Source organism: Anser brachyrhynchus (assembly GCF_964034855.1).
Source record: "Anser brachyrhynchus genome assembly, chromosome: 7".
Classification (NCBI taxonomy): Eukaryota; Metazoa; Chordata; class Aves; order Anseriformes; family Anatidae; genus Anser; species Anser brachyrhynchus.
The window spans coordinates 25,842,442-25,870,117 of NC_137701.1; the positions used below are offsets into that span (position 1 = coordinate 25,842,442).

Consider the following 27,676-nt stretch of genomic DNA (forward strand, 5'->3'; position numbering starts at 1 on the left):
GTATCACCTCTCTGTTAAGAGGATGAGAGAAATTATCAGGAAGCAGGCTGTCGATGAAGTCAGAGGGAAACTGGACAATATGAAAGCCAGGGCTCCACCAGCTATACCACAAACATAGTGAATTGGGGAAGACAGGCGTGAAGAAGTTTGGCTGGTTGTGACAGTCTCTCTGGCCATCTTTTTAGCTGTTTTTTGTAGATACTCAGAGAACTCAGGATCCAGTAAATTACTCAATCCACTGTCATGCAGCCAGGGACCAGACTGCTAAGGGCTGTAGATCAGTCCTGCAGCCTGAGAGAATGACAGACTGCTTGCAGCAGCAAGTTCATGAGCATTAAAGACTGAGCGATGTTTGCTCCAAACATTTGCTGCAGAGACACCACTCATGAATGAACTGGTGGGCACTGCAGTACGCTTGTCTATCACTTGGAGAAAGGAAGAGAGACGGAATTGATAAATGACTGGCTATGCATATTTTGGCCAGCACATTTGACTGCCTAAAGCACTAATGAATCCCTTAATGGCTTCCATTTCTCACAGTCCTCCACCAGCAGTAATTCTTTCCAATCCTGAGTGCATCAGGGACTGTAAATCTGTAAACCCTTCACAGGGAAGGACATTAATTATAAGGAATTAATTTATTTTAAACAATCTTATAAATGCATTACACAATGACAACAAAAAGTGGCCCAAGGATCATCTACAGCCTTGATGTTTAGGAAAAATTATCTTGGTCCATAATGACATATTTAGCTGTGCTAAAAAACTTTCCAAGCCTGTTCTCTGATAGAGGAACTAACTGTGTGGTGATAACAATAGAAATTTTAATGGAAATCATTGCTGCTTTTCACAAAACCACAGGTTCCTACAGCTAACACAAGCTGCCTGGCTGCAGTAAATTATATCACATGAGGCCATTCGAGTATCCATACCATGACACTAACTCTCACCACCAGCTACAGTGAAGTTGCACCTGTTTATGCAAGAGATGAATGATCCTATTGTACCTGCAGCCAACTGGATGTGGTTTACAATTCATGGATTCCTGGAATGAGGTACAGTTGTGTCAACATATAATGGTTACTGCCATAATTACCTGTGCTGCAGATGGATTTCAGAGAAATCGCTTTGTATCTTGGCATCTGTTTTGGCATTGTGGTGTTTTACTACTATTGAAAACACTGGCTAGTGCTGCTCACAAAATAATAAGTAATTAATGGCAAGCAGTTCTCAAAGAAATGCAGATTTATATTCCTCAAAATGAACTCTGGTATAATGAGGACTTGAAAATAAGATGATAGGATTTCAGAAATTTTTCCCTTTGGGAAGGAGACAATTAAAAAAAGCTCAAAAATTATATTGTTTCCACACAGTTTCAATAAAAACTTTAAGATGAAAGTTACTGCATAATTCAAACTGCCTGTTTGAAACATGGTTTTGGCCAGTTCAACCTGCTATGCCACTGGATAAATCATCCTTTTGGTTAATGTTGTTAATGCTTTACAATCCCTTGCTGGTAAAAGACCCTCTGCACTTGGGATCAGAGTAGAAAACCCACATGTACCACCACTGTCATGGGGTGGAGTGCAATCACATTGGTGTTTGTTAGCTGGGGGTCACCTGAGAACACATGTGGGTCCTATTCAAGGGACAGAAAGCTTTGTTTGCACTTTGTGTGTCGATGGAGACATGCAAATGTATCAAAAGGCAGCTTTTCGAGGCAAGCAGGGTTGACCAAAGTGCCACACTTCCTATCTGTGGGACTGCTCAAGGAAAAGGGAGCAGATATTTGGAACAGTTCAACATCCTAAAGGAGTAGAGAGATTGCACCAGTGATCTTACTGAGACTGTTGCACTACACACTGGGAACTAAATGCAAGACTGTAGGCAACTGCCATGAAATGGACACGACACTGTTCAGCTCACCTGCTCAGAGGTTTTATAGAAGGCCACCGAAGCATTGACCAGTTTGAGCCTGTCCTCCATCTTCAGCATCAGCTGTTGCCAGTGCAGGGCCACCTTTTCAGCACATTCTCTGATGGCATCGGCATCATAATGCCCAGCCTGCAGCAGCACTTCGGCTTTCTGCTGGACCTGCAGGGCACTCTGGTGTGTCTTCTGTAAGGAAGTGGCATGAAACAGGGACTGTGTATGAGGGGAGGAAAGAGAGGTTGTACAGATGCGCCAGATTTATGGTAGAAAGGTGGAGCGAGGCGTGAGCATGGAGATGTGAGAGAGTGAAACATTTTTAGAGTTATCTCCAGTTAACAGTTACTTTCCGCAAAGCATTTTAGTTTCAGTTATTCACACACATTTACAAGGTTATTAAAGCTTGGGACAAGCAAGTACCGGCCACAATGGGCTAGCTCCACCGGACAGCTACTGCCCCATGGGGAACAACCTGAGGCAAGGGAGAGAGTCCTGGTGGATCCCTTGTGGCCGCCCCAGTGCAGGCAGCTACCATGCTGAGCTCCCACCCTGCCTGTACTCAGTGCTGACTGCATCCTACACAGTCTGCAGGCACAAAAGCAAACACCAAAGAGTTGGCAAACTATGGGCCTAATCACCCCGATTTGACTCTTGCCAGAGAGTTTGCTGGCATCAGCAGCTTTCCTCAGGTATACTATTGTCCTGTCTGCAGGATACAAAGCGTCAAGCCAGGAAACATGAGGCTGCCTTAGAGGGAACACTGCTGTACCACGTAAATTAAAGATATTAGGAATGGCTTTCATCAACAAATGTTGAAAATACTATTTGGACCATGAGGACAAAAAAACCTTCCCCATTATGATGATTTCTCTTTAGCCATATATATATATTTAACAGCATGAACTATGCCACAGATATCAGTTCAAATAAGATAGGTTTCAGACAGTACACTCACATTGGACCTATATTGTGCTACCTTTAAGGGCAGAACTCGGAGGGGAGTCAAGCTATTTTCCACATGTTTCCCCAGTTGGCTCAGTTGCAGGCAGGACTGATATATCTGCCCCATTCCCCAGCCTGCATCTGTGCCTCTCAGTTAACCAAACGGTGGTTACACCTTCCTTTGTAGGTTACTAAGGGGAAAATAGCCCCTGGCCTTTCCCAGCTCCCAAGTAATTGTGTTCAGGTTTAGCCCAATATTTGATTTTAATCTTCTGAACAGAAGCCCTAAAATCTCCTGAAGACTCCTCTGTTCTGCATCCCATTTGTAACTGCTGCTGACAAATTCTCATGTGATACATTTATGATCTAATCCTTGAACCTGGAAAGAAGCTTGAAATCATCTGGTAATACATTGATGAATAATGCAATGTAGAGAAAGCTATTAGCAAAAAAAAAAAAAAAAAAAAAAGGATTAATACTTGGCAGAAACATTTAGGAAGATGTTCAAGAACAACTGGTTAAATGTAATATCCAGCTGCTTTACTGATGTTAGAGTCGTAATACTTGTTTTAAATAGACTTTAAAGGACTTTAACTGAAAACCAATTTCACATCTAGCGTGCCTTTAGAGGACTGTCTGCCCTGCGTGCTTTGCTGATCTCTTCCCCATATTGAGGTTTAAACACTTTAAATATTTAATCTAGTGTTTTCTCCCTTTGAAAACTTATTTTCCCCGTACTGTGGTGTAACCCTCTTCTCCCTCTGTGATTTGCATTTACCACCAAATACAAGCACTCGCTCAATGGCAGCAAGCTGTGATAACACAGCTGGTAGGTGTCTTGTCCCCCACCGCCGCCTGGTGATGGCTGCCAAGATGTGGTCAGCATGGCTCGGTACCAGCCAGCTCATACAGAATTGATAGAAAACTTCTTTCTGTTCCCTTAGGAGCTACAGCAGCTGCTCCTTCCTTACTGTGAGCGGAGCTAGATCAAAACAGGTCATTTACTAAGTTTTAAACTCTATACTTACTAGCCACACTATAATGTATACTGACTGCTTTGAAGTTTATCAGAAGACATAAAGACAGTTTTTTCCCCCTAAGCTGGGCATCTTTTAAAATCTCCATTATGGGAATATTATTCTCATAAAGTGTTTTTTTTTCTCTTTTTTTCTTTTTCCTCAAACATATATAAACCACAGAAAGTGATTTGCCAACCTGTTCTTTGCTTTGTAAAAAGGTAACAATTAACACAGAAAACTGGGGAAGCATATGCACCTTGATAAGCAGGAACAGAAGAAAGCAATGTACCTCCTTATACATAATTGGAGCAAGCACACCCTGTGAGCGTAGGTGTGTTCATAATAGCAAGGGTACGTAAAGAACTGAGCCAAACCATGAGTTCTGAAGTCCTCTACTCAGGGGAGTTGATAACTTTCCACTTCTTATCCAAAGCACAGCAGCTCAGAGGATGTGCTATTACTCCTGCCATGTCCTGACACCATGAGGGAGGCAAATGCGTTGACTCGCTATTGGTTTTCAAGGGCCACGTCAAAGACGTGCTCCTCACACGCAAGCAGGGGCACGAGCTCAGTTCAGCAGGCAATTCTTAAGAATCACCCCTCTTGCTTAAACCAAAGGTGTTTGAGAATGTGGGTTTGAATGAATATCTCCTCTGCCACCAACAACAGAGCCGCTGAATCAAAGATTACAAGTGAGAGCATTATCCAGAATCAAAGATATTCATAAATGAATGCTCTGAAATGATCTGACTTCATGAACCTCTACCATTTTCAGACCACTTTGTGAATTTTAATCCTATTGTTTTTCACTAAAGAAATTATCAGGAGATGTGTGAATGTCATTTTCATGAATGGAAATGCTGATATTTGACAGCAGAAGAATTAGCTGCAGATGATAAATAATTTATCTCACTATTAACCTCCAGCTGCTTTATGAGTTTAATGGTAGGTTGACTTTCTAAAATTTTTACTCCTTCCCCTCCTTCAAGCAAGCAACGACTGATGCCCAAGAGATAACCTTTGCATGCTGTTCGGCTAGGATGAAGAAACAAAGTTAATTTATTTGTATTACCTCTATGGCCAGCTGAAATTGTTCATGCTCTCGCTGGAGCTGCTCAGCTTCAGAGAGGGAGCTTGCATTGACAAGGCTTGCATTCAGCATTGATTCACCATTCCGGATCCAGCCAAGCACCTGCAAAGAAAGTATGTGCTTAAAGGATGCTTCCATACAAAGGTTTCTGTAGCCAGCTATCAAACAATGGCTCAGCCTAACCAACAGAAAGGTACTTTGCCCAGTATGGTCTCAGGCTGAATCAGTGAGCAGAAAGAAATCCTAAGATAAGGACTCAATGACAGAAATTGTCAGAGGGAAAGATCTTACTGCAGAAGCTACTGATTAAGGAATCAAATCCCAAAATATTTATGTGGATATTCAGATGGCAAAGAGCTTTCATTTTGAAGATCTGATCACAAAAATGAATATTCTCCTGTGCAAATACCCCAGGGCAAAACCACGAAGTATAATAAGGGATATTTGAAATTAAACATAAAGATCTCTCTCTTTTTCGAATTTCCAACTTGAATTATGGACCTTGCTGGGTCATGCTGCAGCTCCCTTCGTGCTTGTGTTTCTTTCATGCAAAAGTCAGAGCTTGGGGGTAAGGAGAAGATGCAGTTGGTTTCATCTGGCACGTAGTTAAGATGCAGTTGGAGTTTCTGGGTGCATGCAGAGCTAGGAAGAAACTCCATGTCTTGCATTTTATATTTAGTCAAGAGGCTGTACTTCAGGGATGTTCAGATTATTTGTAGACATGCAACGAATGCTGTTATGACTACAGAATCAAATGCTAAATGTAGGTAATTAATCTATCAAGCTCTTATTTATTTATTTAAACAGTGACACTTTCTACTATTTTAAGACGTGTTTTTGGAAAATTAACAACCCACACGCATGTGCAAGTTCTCTGCTGTGTTGGCTCAAAGCCTATTTTCTACCTGTGTGGGTGTCAAATTATTCCAATAAAGCCAGCAAGTTGCTGAATTCAATTCACAGATGCACAGGAAATCCTGACTGCCCAGGCACTGCCCTAAATTTAGCTTGTGTTTTACAAAGCTCCCAAATTGACTTTGCTGCAATATTCTACACAGTAATTTCCCTTTTGTGCCATCATTTTCACCAAGTGATCCATTAAATCATCTGAAAGAAACAGGGATTTTCTGTTGTTTTGTTTTTTATCCCTGCATCAAGTATCACCCTACTTGTAGCCATTCAGTTCCCTGTGGGGTAGAAAAATGAATTTTCCCTAGGACAAAGAAAGAGGAAACATTTACACACGTATCTGACCCTAATTTGTACAAAATTACATCTGCTCAGTACAACAGTGTGGAAGATTTCATTTGTCAGCTTTCTGTCTTTCATCAGCAGGTATTATTGATCCTGTGGGAAATGCAACAAAGATTTAAAGGAAAAGAAATTGGGTTATCATATGGCAATCTTTTTGGCTGGCATTTTCTATAATCCATCAGAGAAGAAAGCTACATTATTACCCACTACATGGTACCAAAAGCTGAAGTTAACCAAAAGATGGCTGTGTCTGGAAAAGGGTTGAGGTGAGTATATCATAAAGCAACGCATTATTTCACATTTGATATATTGAGATATATCCTGGCTTGGGCCATTTAGAGTGTAAAAAACACTGACTCTGTATGCTAAAAATGCAACAACTGAATTGTTTTTTTTTTGTTTTTTTTTTTCTTTTTTCCCCAAGCAATAGAATCAGGGCGTGACGGGGTCCTCTGGGCAACAGCTTTCATTTGATCTGAAATTTTCAAAACTTGTCATAGAGATTTTGGTACAGATTTTATATAAACATCTAAGTTTCCAAAAAGTCAAAAAACAAAAACACAAAACCCACACTGGAAGCCTCAGTCTTAAAAAAGAAACTAAACTAGTAAAAAGCTAATAGACAACAAGTTTGAGTAAGGAGGAAGAGGGACTATGCAACTGAAAGCAGCAAGGTTTCCTCCAGTGTTAATGGATGTGCAGATCCCTCTTTACAACTGTCTCGTTAAACCAGTAATTTGCAGAATGAAGTACTCTGGGTCAGGCTCTTTGGTTCTCCATCCTGACAGTCTCTCAGAGCTCTTCTTGATCAAGGCTGCTGCCACTCCCTGTTGTGTCCCCCACTTCCTTCCCCCAGAAAGTGGGTTCAGACACTCACTGGGGGACCACGCGCTCCCTCTTCCAGGCCCAGTGAGCACCCAAACCCCAGCAGATTTTGCTTGAAAGAACTTAAACGACCCCGTTCTACCTCCAAAAGTCCAACACTTAAATGTCAGGACCTCATCTGGGATTGTATCAGCTTTTTCCAAAACAATGTTTTTCTGTTATTTTTTCCTCTTTTTGCGTGCGTGTGGTTCACATAGAAAGAAAACATTTTGTGGCATATCTAAAGCTTCCGTAAGTCTAAGTGCAAAATCTGATCACCTGCAGAGCTTTTAATTGTGCCTCTGGTTTGGAAGTAGACTGTGAAATGACTGAGAGAGAGCATTTACACATTTGTATCTGGTTAACAAGAACTTATATGGCGCTTCATACCTTTTCATTAAAATAAATATAGAAGCTGCTATTACAGCACCAAGACGCTTCTCTGGTCGTTGCATGTATTAATATATTCACTACTATCTAGGAATGCACAGACAAGCCAATTATTTAAGCATGGTTTTAAACAGACACATCCTACAAATCACAGATTTTATCAACTTTGTAGAAGCAGTGATTAAATAATCCTGGAGTTAAATAAATCTCCAAAGACTCTTTAAAAAAGCCTAACCATTTTCTTTACAATGGAGAAGCAGAAATGCATTAACAGTGACTTACATAAAAGCCATGTCTTCCTGGCGGACAACTTCAAGGCATGGGTTCTCTAACACGGCAACCACCACAGTTCTGAAACAATTCCCACTTGCGTCTCTAATAAAACAGACTGCTTCTGGATAAGGCTCCTCCTTAATTAAATAATAGTTCCAAATTCTTATAAGATTCATACCCTGAAATTCTGACATCTTCACTGAGCACAGCATCAGAACTTACAGGACAAAAAAATAAGGGGAGGCACCTCATGTGCAACCTTCCTTAAGAAACAAGAGTTCTGCGTCCTGTAGTGAGTCTGTCTGCTGGTTTACTTTAGTCAGAACTCTTCTCTTGATGTTCCTAAAAAAGACTTTAAGGCCTTGATAATGATACAAGTCAAATTAGGTTGGAACAGACTTTTAAGTTTAAAAGGCAAAATAATGTAAGAGAACCTTTTACATCTCTGGTCCCTCTGAAGATTCTTTAAGAGGCTTTTACCACGAAATACACCACCACCAGCAGGGACACCTTCTGGTAAATTTCAGCCATGTTCAAAACTGTACTCCAGTTTCCAGGAACTTTGTGACATATTTGCATGGGGAAAAAAACAACAACAACAAGAAACCCAACCCCACAACAAAAAAAGAAGTGCATTCAATATCCCTCAAATGACTGGTTTCCATCATCCTTTGGGCATATCCACCTGGAAGCAAATCTAATGCCAAAATAGCAAAAGTGGATGAATAATGGGCATGTGAAAAAAAATATATCCAAAATTCACTTAAAAACAACCTGGTAAGTAAGTATAGTGGGACACTGTGACAATATCTGGGGCTATATTACAGGAAGTTTAACACATCAAAAAAGAAGTAAAACCCACAGACAAGAAGCAAGGGGTTTTGGAAGCCAAATATCTGCAAGCACAGCATTAGAGGGTTTGTTTTTCAAATTGATCTCCACAACTCTATTCTACTATTACTTTTATGTAAGCAATCCAAGCTCTGTAGTTTCTGTTGGAAATGTGTGGGGAAAGTGTGGGGAAATCAGTCTTGGGAAGGGTATTTCTAAATAACAAATAGTTTGTGCATCACTGATCTATACTATTTCCACTCTAAAGCAGTTCACAGAACATCTCACTTTGAATTGTTCTGCTTTAATGGCCTCAAACTTTGATTCATTGTCTTGGCATTCGAACCCTTGGTGCATATGATTTAAAGCAGAAACCCCTCCTAAATGAGACTTAAATAGATAGAGACAGTTAAAAGACTTTGTATTTCCATGAGCCATTACATCAAAATGCAAACACATGTACACGTAGCAGTCTTGACCAATTTTACTATGTCAGCAGAAGTTAACCACCGCTACAGTAGGTGTCTTGTGGCAACCAAATCTCAACTGATTTGCAAGAGTGAGTGCAATTTGGTAATGAGATCATCCATCGTCTCAGATGCATTAAAATGAAAGTGAAGGAAATTTGGACCAGACTGGAGATGAGCTACAAGCCAAAATCAATATATTTCCCAGTTTCACTAAATGGTTGGGAATATGACTCATCTACAGGAAACCAAACAGATAGGGCACAGATATATTTTAACTTGGCTCTTTTCAAGAGAAACTGTAGCTGTGGTAATTTATAGGTTAATAAGCAAAGGAGTCCTTAGCATTCAACTGAACAAATAAAATGATTCTTCACTATTGGTTTGGTGAAAGGTCACAGTAATAAAGACTCGGATAGTCCCAAGCTATGTTAAGAAAATACTAATTCAAGGCAGCTGTATGTTCTCTAACAGTAAGCATTAGACAGTTCAGTCCTAAAACCACTTCCTTTGGTTAGATTTTGATTTGTAGAATAGTAAAGCCCAGCAGATACTTGACAGTGAGGCAAGTAACATAAAGTACCTGCAGAGAGTGCTGCACTGCCACTGCATGGCTCCAGTTTATTATTTTAGTATTTAGCTATTAAATAGTGTATAGCAAACTTTTAGAACCTATGGAAAAAAGGATTTTCTGCACATTAACATGGTGACTATGAATATCACAGGGTCTCTTCTTAAGAAGAAAGCCGAAGTACGCTGTAGAGCTCTGGAGCTTTATGAGGTGGGTCCCTTGAATTTATCACAAACACAAACCAACTACATTTTTAAAATCAAAATTCAGGAGAGTTCCATGCTAGTTTCAATTACGGTTGCAAAATATTCAAATCAAAGTGGGCTTTGAAAGCACAAGAAAACAGAGAAATGTGAGGTATCCAAATGAAATATTAGGGAGGGAAACAAGGGAGGCAGAACATGATTGCCTAAGCTAGAATGAAATCTGGAGGAAAAGCAATATAACAATACCAAGACGGTTAAGCAAATCCTAGGATAGAGACCACAGATTGTAGTTTTTATCTGACCCAGAAGATTTTAAAGGTTCCTGCAGGTCAACAGATGTGTAGCAATAACAAAAAGTGAAACTACTGTAATGCCATGCTTAGACATCACTGCTCAATTATCCTTTGCTTTGGGCCAATTCTCTGTAATAACTTCAGTCTGGATCCCAAATGAAATCATTGTACTCCCAGAATACAGGCTTTGAGGCACACTCCAGTTGAGAAGACAGGGCGTCCGTTCTGCATGGAGTTCCCATAACTATTCATGAAGCCTCACATACGCGCAGTTTAAGGAACAGAGCCCTTCATTATTTGTAAAAGGTCATGATGCAATCTGTCAGCAAATTAAGTACTGCTAAGGAAAAAGGGATTAAGATTGTCCACCTAAAGGTGTGTGACTTGGCAGATAATGGTTTAGCATGTGCTGTAATGGTTGAAAACCCATTTAAGACCCTGCAGCATGGTTAAAAACTCTCACCTGCTTGACCTCAGCCTGTAGGTGCCGAAGCTGTAGGCACTGCTCTAACCTCTTGTGAGTTTGGTCAGCATTAAGCTCCAGCTCATGCTGTTTCTCGTGAAGGAATTCCAGCAGCTCTTGAACTTGTGTTGCAAGATCAATATCCTTTTCACAGATCAGCTCAATGCCTACAACAGAACAACATGCAGAGAGATCATTGCACTTATCTGCAATTACAGTTGCACAAACATTTTTTGCCACCTAACACATTGATTTGTAACTCGTTCAGTAACTCCTTCTCACTGAACACTCTCACCATCAGTATTTGGCTTGTCCAGTTACTTATTCTGCACCACTACGTCTCTTCTACAAAATAGTGTTTCTCTCGTGATCATTGCTCATCTCACCCATCAGCATTTGACTAGCAGAACATGATTTAACCATAGCTTTGCTCAAAAACTTGCACGAACATCAAATTAAAAAAAAAAGGCAGAAAAAAATCTCCCTTCATTACAGTAGATCATTAACTTATACTTTACAAACGCATGTTGAAAAGAACTTAGAAGAGGAAAACAGAAGTGGAAGAAAATAGAAAAGTGAAATAAAGTAAATTCTAGTCACCAGATTTACAATAGTGCCATGAGTACTTGGAACTCCACAGGGCAAACAACTTTTCCATCTGAGCACTTCAGGGGATCATTAACAACAATTTAGCTTAAACCAACCTGTAGTTCATTCAGAATTATTTCACAGAGTGACTTTCATCCACTCCTCACATACCAGATAAAAAAGGTGGCCTAGTACCACATTTTCTGTTCCTTGCATCTTGCATGAAAAGGATAAACACCCGAATGACCTGGCCTGATCTCACAGCTGACCCTGATTTGATCAGAGGTTGAAAGAGAGACCTCCTGAGGACCCTTCCCACCTCCTGAATTTTCTTGTGACCCTATGGGCCTTGCGAGTGGTGGTTTTATGAAATACAAACACAGAGCGTCACATCTTCCTTCTTTATTACACTGGTATGATAGCATTGGTGAGTATGTTACAAGTGTAATTGGGAAAGTTTGGCCCGGAAGAGTTATGATGTCATCCTACATTACTGTAATCCCTTATAAACTAATAAAGACCCGACTCTTCCCTTATTGAGGTCTATTGGAATTTTGCCACTGGCCTCAGTACAGGGAGGATCAGGAACCTAATAGGAAAATAATCAAATTGCTGTAATGCTGAGAAAACACTACACTTTTCTCCAAAGCCATTTGATTCCATGGAATATTAGGACATTAAAAATGAAATGTGTTAATTAGAAGCTTCTGTACAACGGCTGGACATAATTTTTTAAATCCATTTAGAAAGATTTATTTTCTTTCCCCTTTATCCTCCTCAGAGACTCGTGACTTTCATTCTCTCTCACAGTGGTATCCACAGAGGACAGTACACAAAATAAATATGACCTTATGATTGACTCTATCCTCTTTTTCCTGGTTTCTGGTTTTATCAGAAAAAAAGCACATGGGAATGCAAGGGATTGGCTTATTCCCTTTCCCGGCCAAAACAAAACAGTTTCTTCATTACCAAATAAAGTGGAATGGCCCCTGGCTTCTCATTTAAGACCTGGAAATTTAATATATGCTTCTATTCTTAGGAGTGAAGTTCCTTTCAAATGCCAGACATGAGGCATCGTTGTTACAATTAGCCTGCATATGGCTCTGTATCCTTAGGACATGATGGGCTTTTCATACGCTTGACTTCACCATACCTATAAGATATTAAATGCACAGTTTTCCTTCGTGCACACTCAGCTGGTATGGTTTTGATGTGCTAACTCATCAGCAGCAACCAGTGAACTGACTGGGATGCTATCCAAGGGCAGCCAGCACTCCCCATGATGAATGATCTGCCCTTTCTTGCTTGTCATATGTCACACAGATTTATTCTGCCACGCCAGCGCACGCAGCGAGAGCACTTATTCTTCTCAAAGATTGGTTTGCAAATTGGAAAGCTTTGCTTTCAGAATAATTTCATACATAAAATCTTTACATTGTGTTTTGATAGACAGGAAAGCACAGCTGATTTTCTGATAAAACTGAACTCGGTTGCCATTTTTTTTCCTCATGTCCCAACCATTGCAGCAGATATCAAGTGAAGGATAATGAATTTAAATGTTTTTTTAAAAGATATTTACAAAAAAGAGTACCCACATTGGCCAGCATCCTACAAGACGTACATGAGTTACGGCTGAGCTATTTGCAGCATGGTGTACTATTCAGTGTAAGGAAGGAGTATCGTTTTTGACCTATACAAAGCTCTTTTGAAGCTCCTCTAAACCTGCTTCTTAGACCAAACTGTTACAAGCCTGTAACAGGACAGCGCAGTGTCCTCTTTTCATCATATCTATTTTCTACCCCAAAAATGACATCATAGCCAAAAAGAAACAGATTTGCATTTCCCTTTTAAGCAATGCAATGCTGGGAAAAGACATGAATTATGTTAGTTTGACACCCGGGACACAAAAGGGCTTTGAATTTACCACATAACAGCCAGTGATTGTGTAAATTACCCTGACATCAGTTTTTCAGTGTATTTCAGGCTTGGCTTAGAGAAATTGCTTCTAACACATAAAAAGCTATCTCTGTAAACCTTGAGTGACACCTGACCATGGTGCTCGTGGTGACAATGATATTAGCAATGCAAATGGACTTTAATAACAAAATAAACATGTGCAGTCAATTAATCAGCTATCAGAGTGTCGCTGCTTTTAGTACCTAGAAGCAGAATGACTGAGGGACATATGATAATGAACGACATGAATGTGTCGTCACTGCCGCTTGGGGTGAAGTGTTAAACCACCCATGAACTGTGATCCTAAACTCTCAAAAATCTCCAAGCTGCCTCTGCTGGAAACACCAGGCTCTTTTAATTTATCAAGATAGACACCCAAAAATCAGCATCAATTTTTGAGAGTTTTTGCACAAATTTTTGCACACAGATCCTCTTTAATCAGGGGATCCTTTGTTATCAGTATAGAGCTGCAATCAAACTGGAAAAACCAGAAGATAGGCTCATTGAAATAAAAAGTGATGGGTCATTAAGAAGTCCAGTCTTCTTGAGAATACTGTTGCAACAATCTCTAATGCAAACCTCTTTCCTGAAGGACACTGGTATTAGTCAGACAGGAAGACAGTTTGAAAGTACTGCTAAATTTCAGAAAACACAACTTGACTTCCAGATCTTACATATTCCCTAATGAAAACAAACATTTCTTTGAGTTTCAAAAGAGTTTTTTAACATTCAAAGAGTTATAATTCTCGTTGTGAAAAACAGGCTAATCCAAAGCAGGCTCATCCACATGTGCTGGACTAGTGGAAGGAAACATGGGACATAACCCTGTGCTGTATGGTGTTTTGGAAGTAGTGGACTTGCACAGATGTGGCACATACATGGATGCCCTGAATATCTGCATGGATTCTGACATGGTCCATTACAGGACAACTGGATTTACTGTACCCACACCACAGCGTTCATAAAGAATTCCAGGTACTCCACAGCCTGAGAATCACTGCTCCAAATATGCATGAGACGTGCAAAACTCGTGGGCAAATGTCTAAAACCTTTATGTACCTGCCCAAGATTTCCAAGTTGAAAAGGCGTCATGCTTGGAAAAACCTGGATGTAATTTTATCTGACAGGCTTACTAGCTTAAGGACCTCCAAGACAAACTCCAGAATGATCAAAATTGAATCTGGTTCCTGTGTGACACATTAAAATGAATAAAACTGAAAGATAACTGTATGGAAGGGAAGAAACCTCAGGCAATTAAGAGTGCCTGATTAGGTGGAATGTCCCTGAAAAATCACTATTTTTTTTTTGTTTGTTTGTTTTAACTTCTATGGCTATAGCTGAATTTTGATTGTAGCAGTGGTGACACTGTACGATGGGAAGCAGCAATGGCAGTTGATTTCCCAGAACCCCTACAAGTTCACAGCTCTGACAGTAAGAACAATCATCCCTTAACTTATGCACTGAGTGACTGTGATATAGGATTCAGCAAGAGGGAGTAAAATTAAATGAATTTTTTATGGACTAGAGCTTTCCTTTATTAAAATAAGAAACAGTAGGGTCCCAGGAGCAATCTCTCTCCCTTATTTTGCCATTCTCCCATCATTTAGCATTCTCTGCAAGGCAGACATGACCGTTACCTTTGATTAACTACAGTTACTCTGCATCCCCATGAGAGTTCCATTTCCTTGCCTTTGGGAGCAATGGATTTTTATCAGGTAGGCTTTATAGAAAGAGATCTTAGATAATCTTATAAAAGCATTTTAAAAGTCACTTCATTTAGCTGTTGATCTTTTGTCTGCAATAAAATAAAAAAATAAAAAAAAGCAGTCCCTGAGACTCCTGACTGTTCTCTGTTCTGGATCATATTCTGTACCTCCCACAGATTTCTACTCGTATTAAGATACTTCCAAGATGATGTACCAAAAAAAAAAAAAAAAAAAAGCATACTAACTGATGTATTAGGACTAATTTGCTATCCCAGAAAGCAAGGGTGCTGAAGCACAGGGCCAGACACAGTGTGGGCAGATCTCCTACAAGCTCACACACATGGTTCACACGATGCACCGGCTTGTCTAGTTCACAACATATTCTTGTAGCAATCTCTAAGCCTCTGTTGAGTGCAGCCTGCCAAATCAGGCTGAATACTGCCAGATTTTTTTTTTTTTTAAAGGTGGGTGCCTAAGGGTAAAATGTTTGCCAAAGAATAAAACCATAAAAATCTTTTTTTTTTTTTTTATTTTGAAAGTGCATATGGGGAGGGAAAGAACAGGAATCGCTCTTGCTTTGCACTCTTTCCAGACATTCAAGAAGGTTAAAACACTTTGCAAGTAACATTCACTTCTGGGCTTTATGCAGTCATTAATTTGAATTACAACACTCTTTTTCCAAATGCAGAATGCAAGGATACAAAAGTCCTGATTCATAGGATGTCTTGGAAACAGAATCTTACTGCTGAGAAGCAGAGTAGAAGTACCAGACAGACTCCCAATCAACATGAATCAAGTCTGTCATTTCAGAGCACATGCCAAAGGTTTTTTGCATCCAAGTCGTTATCTTTAACTTTCAAGTGCACATCGAAAAGGAAAATTCCAGTATCGTTTATCATATTGCCTTGTTATACACAAAATAATTCCAATTGGAGCTGGCTGAAAACAAGAATTCAATTCCATGATACATTTCAAGGCTCTCATATTTGGATTCTTTTCCAGAGGGCTTCTGGATAACTAGCTCCTCTCTCCCCCCACCTCTCTCTCTCCTCTCGGCATGTCTGCACCCAGAAACATGGCACAGGGAAGGGGTACTCAAGCCTGAGGAGAACCAAGCCAGCACATCTGGTCAGCTTGCCTCTGGATAAAATCTAGTTGCAGAAAGGTTTACGAGCTTAGGAGTCTAGAGCAGCTAGAATTTATCCAGACCTGAGGTCAGACTGGCCAGCTCAAATATTCATAACTCATGACCCCCTGCAGTGCTTGTTCTGGAGTTGGTGCAAGGACAAGTGTCCTTACCCGTGCAATGTGTCTTGCCCTCTCCTCTCCCTCCATGTTGGAGCTGACAACAACCTCCATCCTGCAGCTGTAAAAGTTTCCGAATAGAACTTGAAAGTCAGCTTTACTTTCACTCTGAGTTTTGGTTTCAAAGAAACGGCAATTTCTGACATAAAATCCTGAATCCAAAAATTCCCCAAACTTATGGAACAGTTCTGGGTGTGGAGAGACAGCTACAGGCCAGAGTGGCTCATGTTAAAAGTTGATGTATTTTGTATGTAGTGGGGTACTTTCGTTTGATATGCAGGATTTTTTTTCTTGGTTTCTTTTGTTTCTTCTCATATAAAACAGAGAACAAATTTTTCTGCTGACCTGAAGCCTGGACCTCCATGATGTATTGGTGTAAATCTTGCCCTTGTTGGATGACTTCAAAGGTCATGTTGTTCATGGCCAATTTCCGCTCAGTGTGACGCTGCAAACGTTGCTCAGCCAGAGTGAGGTCTTCAGTATTGAAATCATTCATTTGTCTCAGCAGATCTTCATTCCAGGCATCTAACTCCGCTGTAACCTTAATTGGCAGAAGATAGACACCATAAGCACTCAAGAGCAATGAAAAATCTTACTTTCAAACTGTGTACGGATCACTGAAAGACTTCACATTTTGACTGTGATCCAGAAACCCCCCAAACCACAGCCTCAATACACTCTAGATTCTGCCCATTTAATGGTCACAATTAACATTTTACTTAGGTAAGGATCCACGAAAAGACGATCAGTCCAACGAGAAATCTGACAACTTCTTTTTCCCTTCCACATTCCACTGTAAGAGAAGACTCACTGTATTCACATGGGTGGTGGTGATGGTGCTTATGAATAAATTCAAATTTAAATTAAGAAATAATGCTGACAGAATTGCAAAAAAAAATTGACACCTGTGATTACATAATCCCAAAACTGCCTGAATGTTTCTAAAAACTTTTTGTAGCACCCTATATGTTACATACTACAGATGGGAATATTTTTTATTATTATTGTTTATTCTTTTTCTTCATAGAATTTAAATTATAAGATGCTTCCATTAAGCTCTAAAACAAGGATAAATAATGCATTTGCAGATTATAATATTATGTTATTATGATTTATATATTATAAATTATATATTGATATAATGCATTGTGAACAGTATCTACCTGTTGTTCATAGAAAATGCATCGTGACACCTAATATTTTATTATGAAATTGGGGAGTTAACCCCACAGCACTGGCTGTGCAGTTGTTTCAGTCTGTGCTTTCAGGGACTTTGTTTTTTTAAGGGTCTTTCTGCTAACTGGAGTGGGAACAGGCCTCGTATAAACTTCCTTCTATGAATCTCAAAGATTTCATACTGGGGAATTAATATAAATAATAACCCCAGAGCAGTGGTCACAGCCTGATGGAGTTCAAGAAGCATTTGGACAATGCTTTCAGACACTGGGTCTGATTTTTGGGTGGTCCTGTGCAGACCCAGGAGTCGGACTTGATGATCCTTGTCAGTCCCTTCCAACTCGGGATATTCTATGGTTCTATGAACACATTTTTACAGATGGTGAAAGCGCAGCACAGACACATCACACTCGAGGGCTGGGTGAAACACCAGTAGCATCACAGGCAGGACCCAGTTCTTGCCAAAGACCAATGTTACCTGCCAATAACTCATGGGAACAGGCAAAATCTTCTGTTGCTTTCTCTGCTTCCTAATTTAAACAGGCAGACTGATGATTCTAGCAGTCTATTTACTATATCTTCTGTGTTTTACATTTTAGCTCACAAGTAGCCAACCAATATCAAAGTCCTGCTCTGGTTTTGCCTCTACAATTAATGCAAGCTCTACCCCCACTCAGACAGCACAGCCTCCCTTCAAACTTGACTCTGCTACTAAAAGAGGGAATGTGCTAGTGACAATGAATGAGGGAAGTGGGACAAGGGGAATGGGAATTAAATCACACACATAGGCTAGTACTGTGCAGCATATAATTGTTTAAAGTATTTCAAAACTACTAAATATATGCCTGAATTCACATTCATTGGTCAGCTCCTCATAGCTAGAGCCAGGAGAGCTAAAAATAGGTATCTAAATTCATACTTAAGCATGTTATCATGTAGTGAGAGGTTCTCTGTTTCTCACTAAAAGCACTCTTCAGTGCCTGTGTGCAGCGAGATGCTTAGCTTCTCAAGTAGCCAAGATTCAAAATTTTCCACTTGGTTTTCCTTTCCAGAAAGCATAACATTAAATCCAACACAGGCACTGGAAGGGAACCCAAAAGGACCGGCTTTCAGCCCCTCTCACGTTAGCATGGATGGGAGCTTCGCATCAGATGGGAAAACATAAGCACAATTTCAAGGCTCTTGTTTGAGAGAAGCAAAAAAGCAGATTTACTCAACTGAGAACCTGGGATCTCAGCTGCAGGGTGGAAGGCAGAGTGTGAACATTCTGAGGAGCTTCTATTTTTCTTCAGCTTTTTCCTTCACCCATTTCACTCAATTACCTTTAAATAACAACTATCTCTACAGTCTCTTTGGCCCCATTCCTGATTCCAGCAGCCTCTGATTCATTTATATTTTATAGCTGGGGTCCCTGGACTGTGGAGGCTTCTTGGCAGATTTAACAGCTATGGAGGAACGGTTGGAGTAGATGTTGGAGAAGGGTTTTACTAGATACATTGACTTTAGAGAAAGATCCTTGGCTAACAGCAATCAGAACTGAGGTAGCCTTGACCTTGTTTCAAAGTGAAAAATGGAACGAATTTAGAGTACGCACAGGTTCCTACAGTCATGACAATAACATTTACAGTTCAGTGCAAAGTCCCTTCTGCTTGTAGGATTTAGTAGCGATATAAACAAACCAAAGGATTTTTTATTTTATTTTAATGAGGTATTAAAAATATTGTCTGTTCAAATTCATTGCATTGAGTGTAAGGCTGCTAAAACAATCACTTGAAATTTTGCAGGGGCTTGCAAAGTACTTCCCAATTCCCTGTAAGCATTCCCATGTATATGCACTCAGGAAGATGTCTAAAAGCATTTGTAAGTGACAGCAATACAAAAGATTAAAACAGTCAAGGAACGTGTTACAATAGTTTGCTCTTACAGCCATGCTACAATATGGGGATACTGATCAAACCCATCTCTTTCCATGTGCTTATGTCTCTGGACATCATCTCCAGGACAGGCAAATACAAATCTTTCTGAGGGTTGGACTGCCAGGGAAGTTGAGGATGGACTTATAAACGAATCAACAGATAGTCCCACATCTTCAAGTAGGCTGGGAGCCAGCACTACTACACGGGTGCCTGGCTTAGCCTCTCTGCTGTGAGAGAGCATTTCTCTTAGCAACTTTTCCAATTGCAGGAGAAGGGACACTGAGCAGCACTGATTTTATCATTAATTCCACAACAATTTCCACTCATGCACAGGAAAATGGCTGTTCCTGACTGCACTGGCTTTTGTCCCTGAGCATCCAAGACAGGTGAACAGCAGAGAGGCATCTACAGGCACTCGGGAGAGGGATTGCCTCCCAGGCAACCCGTGCTCCTGATGCTCACGTCAGCAGCCAGCTTTCACCAGGCTCCTAGCACAGAAAGGAGCTGCACATGGATATCTACATGCCCTGCTATCCACTGCAAGGCTCTGAGGGGTTCATGCTCCATTATCCACATTCCCCAGTTCAAATCACTGGTTGCAGGTGGAGGAAAGGACAGTACAGGCAGCCAGGACACGAGCTGGTAAGCTCCTCAGGCTGCAAGGCCAGACCGGGGGCTCCATGTTGTGCTGTCAGGGCCACGAGCTGGAGCTCTGTCTGCACCTGAGAGGCTCTGGACGATCAGTCAGGTCCAGCAAGGCTCCTTAGTTCAGCCACAGGCAGCGGGGAGGAGGAAGGAAGGAGGGGAGCTGTCTCCGAGTGGGAGCTGGGGAAGCAGTGCTAATTATCCCATGTGCTGGGTTAGGGGAGGAGAGGAAGGAGTCAGACAGCAAGAGGTGGAACATCACCAAGCTCCTCCGGCGACGTGTGTGCACAGGAAGGTTGGGTACGTTGCTCTGAGTAACTGAGACAAGCAGATGGCTAGAAGGGGATCTAAAGCACACGGAGGCAAAGAAGCAATAGCAGAGCTGTGATAACAACCCAGGTTTCCTGAGTCCCAATCTGGTGCCCTATCCCAGAGACTGTGCTGCTTGGCATATCTCATTAAGACACTTCCTTTCCTGTCTGTACAGCCAATGCCTCAAAATCCCAGCAGTTTCTGTATTTCAAACTGGACCATTTGGAAATGGTCCCAGAGTCTGAGTGCCTAGCTAGATTGACTTGGGTATAGGGAAAATTTATTTTTCTTTAGGAAGAGGCTGTAATTAGGCAGCTCTGTTAACTACAGATGTATATTTTTCAAGTCTAAAAAACCGACCTTGGATGCTTTCACAGAATAGGTCAGACATCTTGGGACTACACAAGATGAAACTATACTATCTCTTGAACCGTGGTAAGAGCCAATTACACTGAGCCTATGTCAGGAACTGTCTCATAAACGAGGCTCGCTTGGCCATGAACTTGTTTAATTCCCTTTTGACCCAGAAGAATGGCTGATTAGAGTTTGTTCTGTTCATCTATTGGATTTTTGGTGGGAAGAACTGATGGCACTTCTTATGTTTATTCATTTTCCTTCACAGTGTTTGTGATTCTAAACAGACCTTAGCATCCTTCACATGCCCTGAAAGAAGAAGAGCGCTGCCACGAGAGAAGCCCTGAGCTCTGCTCCGTTCTGCTGTGGCATGAGAGAGAAATTGCACCAAAGCAGGAGGGTCATGAGAGCAGCAACAGCGGCAGTGCACAGGCATAGCAAAAGTGGCAGGCATCCCAAAGCACTCACACTGCTCAAAGGAAAGCTAGATGCATACCTCACTGTCAGCCACTCTCCAGCTGACTCGGGAAGGAGCCACACTCCTTCCTTGCACGTCGTATAAGGTTGGTGGCCAAGAAACAGGTCCGAAGCAATACAGGGAGGTCAAATGACCCCAGAGTGTAAATGAGAGAGAAAGACATAACAGACCTGTATATTGACAACGAGCATGGAAAGCATGATCCTTTTTTCTTCATCTGAAATAGATTCTCCTGCTGTCATGATAACGGGAGGAGAAATGATGCAGGTAGAGAACCCAAGCTAGCGTTAAATGAGCTACCTGAGATATCCACATCAGAACAGCAGGGACAGCCCAGGAGTTCACTTCAGCATGTGAGCAAATACCGGGTTTGTGCTGAACTCCACTATCACAAGACCATAACAGATATACAGACTACATCAGCCAGGTCTGTGTTTTGTGCAGACACAGCAACCACAGTCTAGACCACATATTTTTTAGGCAGGCATCCTCCTAAAGCAGCAACTTCATATACCCAAATTCCTATTGCTGCAAAACCGCTGCTTTTGCTGCTTCCTGGATTTACCATGCTGCAACACCAGCAGATAACATGACTGTGGGGAGAGAGACATGTTCATCTTCAACTCTGGAGAGAGAGGAGAGGCACAGAGAGGTAGTAGGCAGGTCAAAAGTAATAGCAGCAATAACAACAGAAACAGTCCTGCCATCTCACTCCTGTGTTGCAGTTGCTTGCAGATTAGGCCAAAGAGCCTATCCAAGCTAAAACAGCTGCCATGCAGGCAATTGTATATCTGCAATGATTTCATACCTAAATCCTATCTATTTTTTGATGCTACTGCTGAAATTTTCTATAAAATGGTGCTGCTGAGCCTTGAATGCTGCTTGCTTGGCCCAAATTCAGTGTTTGACACCTAAAGTCTTCTTGTTTAATGCCAGCCAGAAACAAAAAATGTTTGCCAATTGAAGAAGGTGGAGAGGGATATGAAGAGTCAAGCAAGAGAAAATAGATGTTATATGGTGAATGAATCATATAGAAGCTGATATTTTGAAGTATGGGCTGGGGAATGGGCATATGAGGAGGAGGAAAAAGCAAGTTCTACCCTGGGAGCAGCCACTATCAACAAAAAGAGAGTGGGCTTGTGAGAGGGATCTGAAAAAGAGTAAAGACGATTGGGAAGAACAAGCAAATGTAGGAGGTAGGTTGCAAGAGAAAGGATGGTGGAAGTAGGAGGAGGAGCAAAGGTGAGGATTGTTGGTAGAGCACAGGGATGAGGCAGGATGGGAAGAATAGTCACACAGGCACAGGGCAGAGCTCAGAATCAAGGAAAGGGAATATCTACCTCTCTTCAAGAATATGAAGAGAAAGGGGGTGGATGAGATGGGAGGTCAGATGTGATCTAGGGAGGTATAAAAAAAGATCATCTGACTCCTGGATGCTAAGGGAATGTCTGCGAGTGAAGAAAGAAAGGGGTTATAACAGAGTAGGGGAAAACAGATCTCTAGGGCACATACTTTTATTATTTATTTATTTATTTTTAACCAGACATGCTGGGGCAGCAGCACCCAGCTCTGCTTTGGAATTCAGAGGAAACTGGAAGAGCAGAAGACTGGACATGACCGTATAATTGGATCTACGAGCAGGCTAAAACTACAGGTGTATGGTAGGAGATGTAGGTAGGAAAGGGTGAATGAAACTGTCACTTCTACAAACCAACGCATGCAGAAAGTTTGCTGTTCTTCCTTCTCAGGTCTTGCTTTGGACTGACGCTGTGCAGTGTGACAATGCTGTCACCAATTCCTTTTGACATGTGGCAGAGAAACAACACTGGCTTAGTAGGGACCTGAGCTACTGAAATGTGAAAAGGCTGTCACAGTGGTGATTCCACTCCAGTGCCTTTGGCTCCTGAGTCCCAAAAATATCAAGAGAAACAATGGAATTGAGCTCTAAAGACAAGGTACCCAAGAGAGCCTCATGCCTTGCTTTCCTTAAAATGAAGTGATGTGCAATTTGAAACCTATGCATAAAAAAAGCAAAAGCAAAAGCACAAAAAACATCTAAGTGTGAGGCATTATAAGATTCCAGCAACTCTTACTTCTAATAGAGAAGCTCACATCTGAGTGTCAGCTATAAGTCAGTGAGGGGCTGTAAAGTATCTTGTACCTCCAAGCAGGCAGCTATTTCACTTGAAAGATCCTGCTAATGTTATAAACCTGGAATGGGAAACTCAAGTGAGTTGTAAATAACAGTGAATCAAACTACTGTCTCCAAGCTGGCTTCTGCTCCCTTCTACAGGAATGGGTGGAAAGAGCCAAAAGAACCAGCAAATGAAACCAAGGCTGAAAAATTTAATTAGCAGGTGAAATGGAGCCAATGAGATGCAGTGGTGGAAAGTTAGATAACCAGAACATGAAAATCTTAGCGATCGCGGTACTTTTTGAAAGATAACAGTATACAAGATCCAATTTATATTGTACAGCGGGAACCCCCATAACCCCTTCCAGGACTGTCTTTGCCTAGAAAGTGCACTGCTCTAAGACTACAGTGGACTGGCTTTTCCTAGCACTGCACAGATCCACGTGCATTGCAGGAAACAACACACACAAGGGAAGGATCTGGGCAGTTCTGGGAAGCGGAGGGAGAAATTTCCTTGGAGGTAACCAACAACTGTGGCCAGACAGGTATGAGGTGAGATCATTCCTATTCTCAGTCAGAGTTTTATAGGGGTCTACAGGTGAATTTGATCATCTCTGTACAAAAGATATAAAGAAAACATATGCAGAAAGATGTGGTCTATGCTCTGGGTGGTATTCGTTGTGGTAGGGGTTGCAACTCAGTGCATTTTACCATTCATTTCTTATGCAATTACCCAACATTTTACTAAATATTAACAGCCATTCAAATAATGGTTAATAAGCCTTTAAGTGACTATTTTTGAAGCACAAGTCAAAGAATACTTGACAGATTTTAGTGAAGCTATATCTCTGGGATACTGCTATGTTTCATATATATAATGTGCTCAGTGTGGTGCCAGCGCTGCCGCTGATTCCTGCCAGCTATTTTCTCTGGGGTCTTATACCCTACTTCCTCATAGTGGATCAACTACCCCATTCGCATTGCATGAAATCTCCCAAGTTACTCGGTTGGCTGCATGAACTCAGTCATAGCATGCATCACACAGAAAGCCCAACCATATAATCCTAATGATCCCGTCTTGTCTTGGAATGTGCAATGACTTGGTAAAGGAATAAAACATATCAGGCATCAAAGTTAGACACGTTTCCTAAATAAAGAATGGGTTGTCACTTTATGGTTTTAAAACCTAAGGCAGAAAAACCTCCCACTGGGATAGCTAGGCTCTCTCATATTTCTGTTATGCTGGTTTCCAGGTGTCGTCATCGTTTGGATTTCATACTTTACCCCAAGAACCTACAGTGTAAATATCAGTCAATATAATGAGATTAAGGCAAAAAAATAAAAGGTAGCACATACTATGTGCCTCTGGGTTCACATCCAAATTCATATCTGCCAAACCTGCCTTGACTCAAATACAACACAAAAGCTGCCTAGGCAACTCACGAGTCCTTAGAAGTCCTAAATGAAGACAGCTGCTCTGCCCTACCAACAAAAAAGGCAGGTGGCTTCTCTTTACATAAAATACTCTTCCTGAAGACAAAATGAGACAATAGTTGGCAGATTTCACTGAAGCACAGAGAAGCTTAATGATGCCTAAGTAGATGGAAGTGAGTGTTGCTCATGAAGTACCATTAATTCTGAAGTTTGTCTGGACTCCAAACCTCTGTCAGGAAGAAAAGATCATAGAAAAGTTCAAAAACCACAACAGCTATGAAGTGGATGGGTACAGTGCAAGTCCAGAAAGAAGTGCCAGAGGAAAGGGTTACGTGGTCCATGGCATGGACTTCAATATCTGGGAAGAACAGTAAAAGCAGGAAGGTTTCCAAAGAACAAATGGCAGTCAGACACTTTCTAAATAAAAAAATAAAGGTCAAACAGTCCACAGCCATTTGTGAGCTTGAAAAATTCCCTAATACTTTCAGTTTGCATTATCAATTAGAAAGAAGAGAGAGAGAGAGGTTAGTAGGGAAAGGCAATGAAAGACAATATGTTTGGTACCAAAACTGGATGGAAAAAGACTACACAGGATGCAACTATTCTCTGACATTGAGTTCTAATGTGAAACCCTCCCTAAAGCTTTTGGGAGGAGATGGGCTCCCACAGTTGCAACTCTGGCTTTCATTAAAAAGAGGCAAGTTTTTCCTCTGAGCAGAGTTCCCAGGAAAGGATCCTCATCACGGGGGCTTCCCAGGAACTCAAGAACCTGACAACTAAGGCTGAGAACACAGACCTGGAGGAAAAGTGGGAAACACAATGCTTAACAAGACAGAAGCAACAAAGAGAACAAAAGCATTCAGATTTGGGAGATGGAGAAAAAAAAAAGAAAAGAAAAAAGAAAGAGATGGCTGGAACAGAAACAGCAGGCCACTGTTTTGCTATCAGACCAAGATCTGCTGGCTAATTTTTGGAAATCCAGTGAAACTTCCATTTGGAAACCCATGTCAATCAAGTGCTTTTGTTGTGAAAGCACAGGGACCTCACAACCCATGTACCAAATTTCTCTGCACAGAGCAGCTTCAGGGTTCCCAAGGAAACTGCTGCCTGTGCAACCTGGTCCCCCTGGAGCAAGCCTGCCCCAGCAGCGCTGCTGTTGCACACTGCCAGCCAGCTCTTCTTGCTCGCTTCCTTCTCTGGGGAGGCAATGTGCACGATGTTCTTAGACAAGGAAGCTGGAAGATCCTGTGTCAAACTGTAACTTCCTCAGCTGCTCTTCTTAAAACAGGATGCTGATGCCTGAGACTTCCAGCATGCTGAGAAGAGCTTCCACTACAACAGCACTGTGCCTTGGGCCCGCTTTCGTAGATGATTTGCAGGAAGGAGAGAGATTTAACATGGATGCAGCAGGTAGAGGGGTTTTGTTAGGGGTATGTTCAACATGGCACTGCTCTTTGGACAGATGGAAGGGGGCTTATCTAGACTAGAGAAGGAGAAATTCATTTGAGAGTCATACTGGTACACACTGTTTCCCTGTTCTTAATCTGCGCTGGATCTGGGCTATTATGGAAAATTAAAACCTAAATACATTACCAGCCATAGCTCAAGCCACTCATCTTTAGTAAAAAAAAGATATTTAATTTCTCAATTTAAATTTCATCATCTTTTTCCCTTACAAGCTTAGAATAGCTAACCATCAGAAATACCACATGCTTTTTAATTATGGGGATGAAAACATCTTTTTGCTTCTTAAAAATGGTGTGAGATAATTGTGTTAATGTTGATAAGTTTCCTACTGACTTGGAATCTTTATTATACGGCTGAGGCAACTGACTGCAATCTAGTTTCTAAAGATCATTATTGTGTCACTTTGAGCTAATTTAGCTGTTGTTTGAAATGCACAGCATAAATTTGTCATTTAATATATTATTTCAAATTACTTTTCTTTTTATTAATCAGACTGTTTTTCTTGTTTGAGCACTAAATGTACTTATACAATTTAAGATACTGACATGGTTATGATAACTTTTACTCTGCGTTCAGCTATAAATTAAATGTAGTAATTATTTTAAAATAAAAATATTTTCCCCTGAAAGAGAGAGCTTTCTAAATAAAAATCATCTGCCCATAAACTCCCTATGAAATGCGTTCTCATATTTCCTTGTAATATCAATCCTGCAGAGGGAATTCAGATGTTCTGATGATAAAAAAGTAGCAAATCTACACTGACAACTAAGTGATGATTTTCTTTAAAGTCCTTTCTAGCTAATCTGATTTGAGAAGATTGAAGCACATCTCCAATTTTAAATATCTTAATGTATCACAGACAGTCTAAATGTTATCTCTGAATACACTGAAGTAGGATTCATGCTGAAACAAAACAGAGGGATCAACACAGCATTCCCATCTCTGGCATGACATACGGAGTGGGCTAGGACAAGCCACATCACTTGATGCCTCAGTTGTCCCATCAATAAAGCAATCTGTAATGGTAAAGGTCTTTGTGATCTTTGGTTGAGAGACAAAGTAAAAAGGAAAAGAATTTGAAAACAGAGATTTGTTTTTTAACCCACCTGGAATTTGCAGTGAAATACAGACAGGCTGAGATCTTAATGAATGACTCACATAGGTTCAAAATATACTGCCAACAGATATATTTGGGTGTCCAGAAGCACCTACTATTATTCATGTTTTGCTTCATTTTTGAAAACACAGGTGCCATTTATAGGTAGGTACACATATATGTATTCACCTATAATTCCTATCTTTAGAGTCCAAGTCTTAATTATTCAGCATTCACCACACCATTGTATCAAAATATCTTCCATTTAAGTGCAGCAGATACTACAGTTATTGCAGGCTCCTGAGCTGGGAATGTAGCAGTCTTAGGGCAGCACTGCTCACACAGCAGTGCCACCCAATCTGAAGTGTACACATTTATACATATACACACATACTCACAGGGAATACTGCCTCCCAGTATCAGGAAGCCTGTATGTAACTGGTGAGTAAAACAATGTTAATTAATCTAATTTACATTAATAACAAGCACTGTAGAACAGCTTTCAGTACAACACCTA

At 40.9% G+C, this 27,676-nt stretch overlaps 1 protein-coding gene and 1 long non-coding RNA gene across 29 annotated transcripts in view; one reads left to right on the plus strand and one right to left on the minus strand.

Annotated features, from left to right (window-relative positions):
- Positions 1-27,676, minus strand: part of KALRN (kalirin RhoGEF kinase) — a 502,773-nt gene that overhangs the window by 159,649 nt on the left and 315,448 nt on the right. For 26 of the 28 annotated variants that reach the window (XR_013953438.1, XR_013953439.1, XR_013953440.1 and 23 more), the window contains 4 exons: positions 16,493-16,688; positions 10,593-10,759; positions 4,963-5,082; positions 1,927-2,145 (listed from right to left, as the gene is read on the minus strand). Coding sequence is in view for 25 of the 28 variants with exons in the window: in XM_080599249.1 (XP_080455375.1) it covers positions 1,927-2,145; positions 4,963-5,082; positions 10,593-10,759; positions 16,493-16,688 (702 nt within the window). In the remaining 3 variants the exon portion in view is untranslated. The remainder of the gene's footprint in view (positions 1-1,926; positions 2,146-4,962; positions 5,083-10,592; positions 10,760-16,492; positions 16,689-27,676) is intronic. The other 2 variants (XM_080599254.1, XM_080599227.1) reach the window with 1 other exon arrangement.
- On the plus strand, positions 16,716-25,500 carry LOC308197931. Its single transcript, XR_013953444.1, has 2 exons — positions 16,716-23,707; positions 24,416-25,500. It is a non-coding gene; the product is annotated as an uncharacterized lncRNA (long non-coding RNA).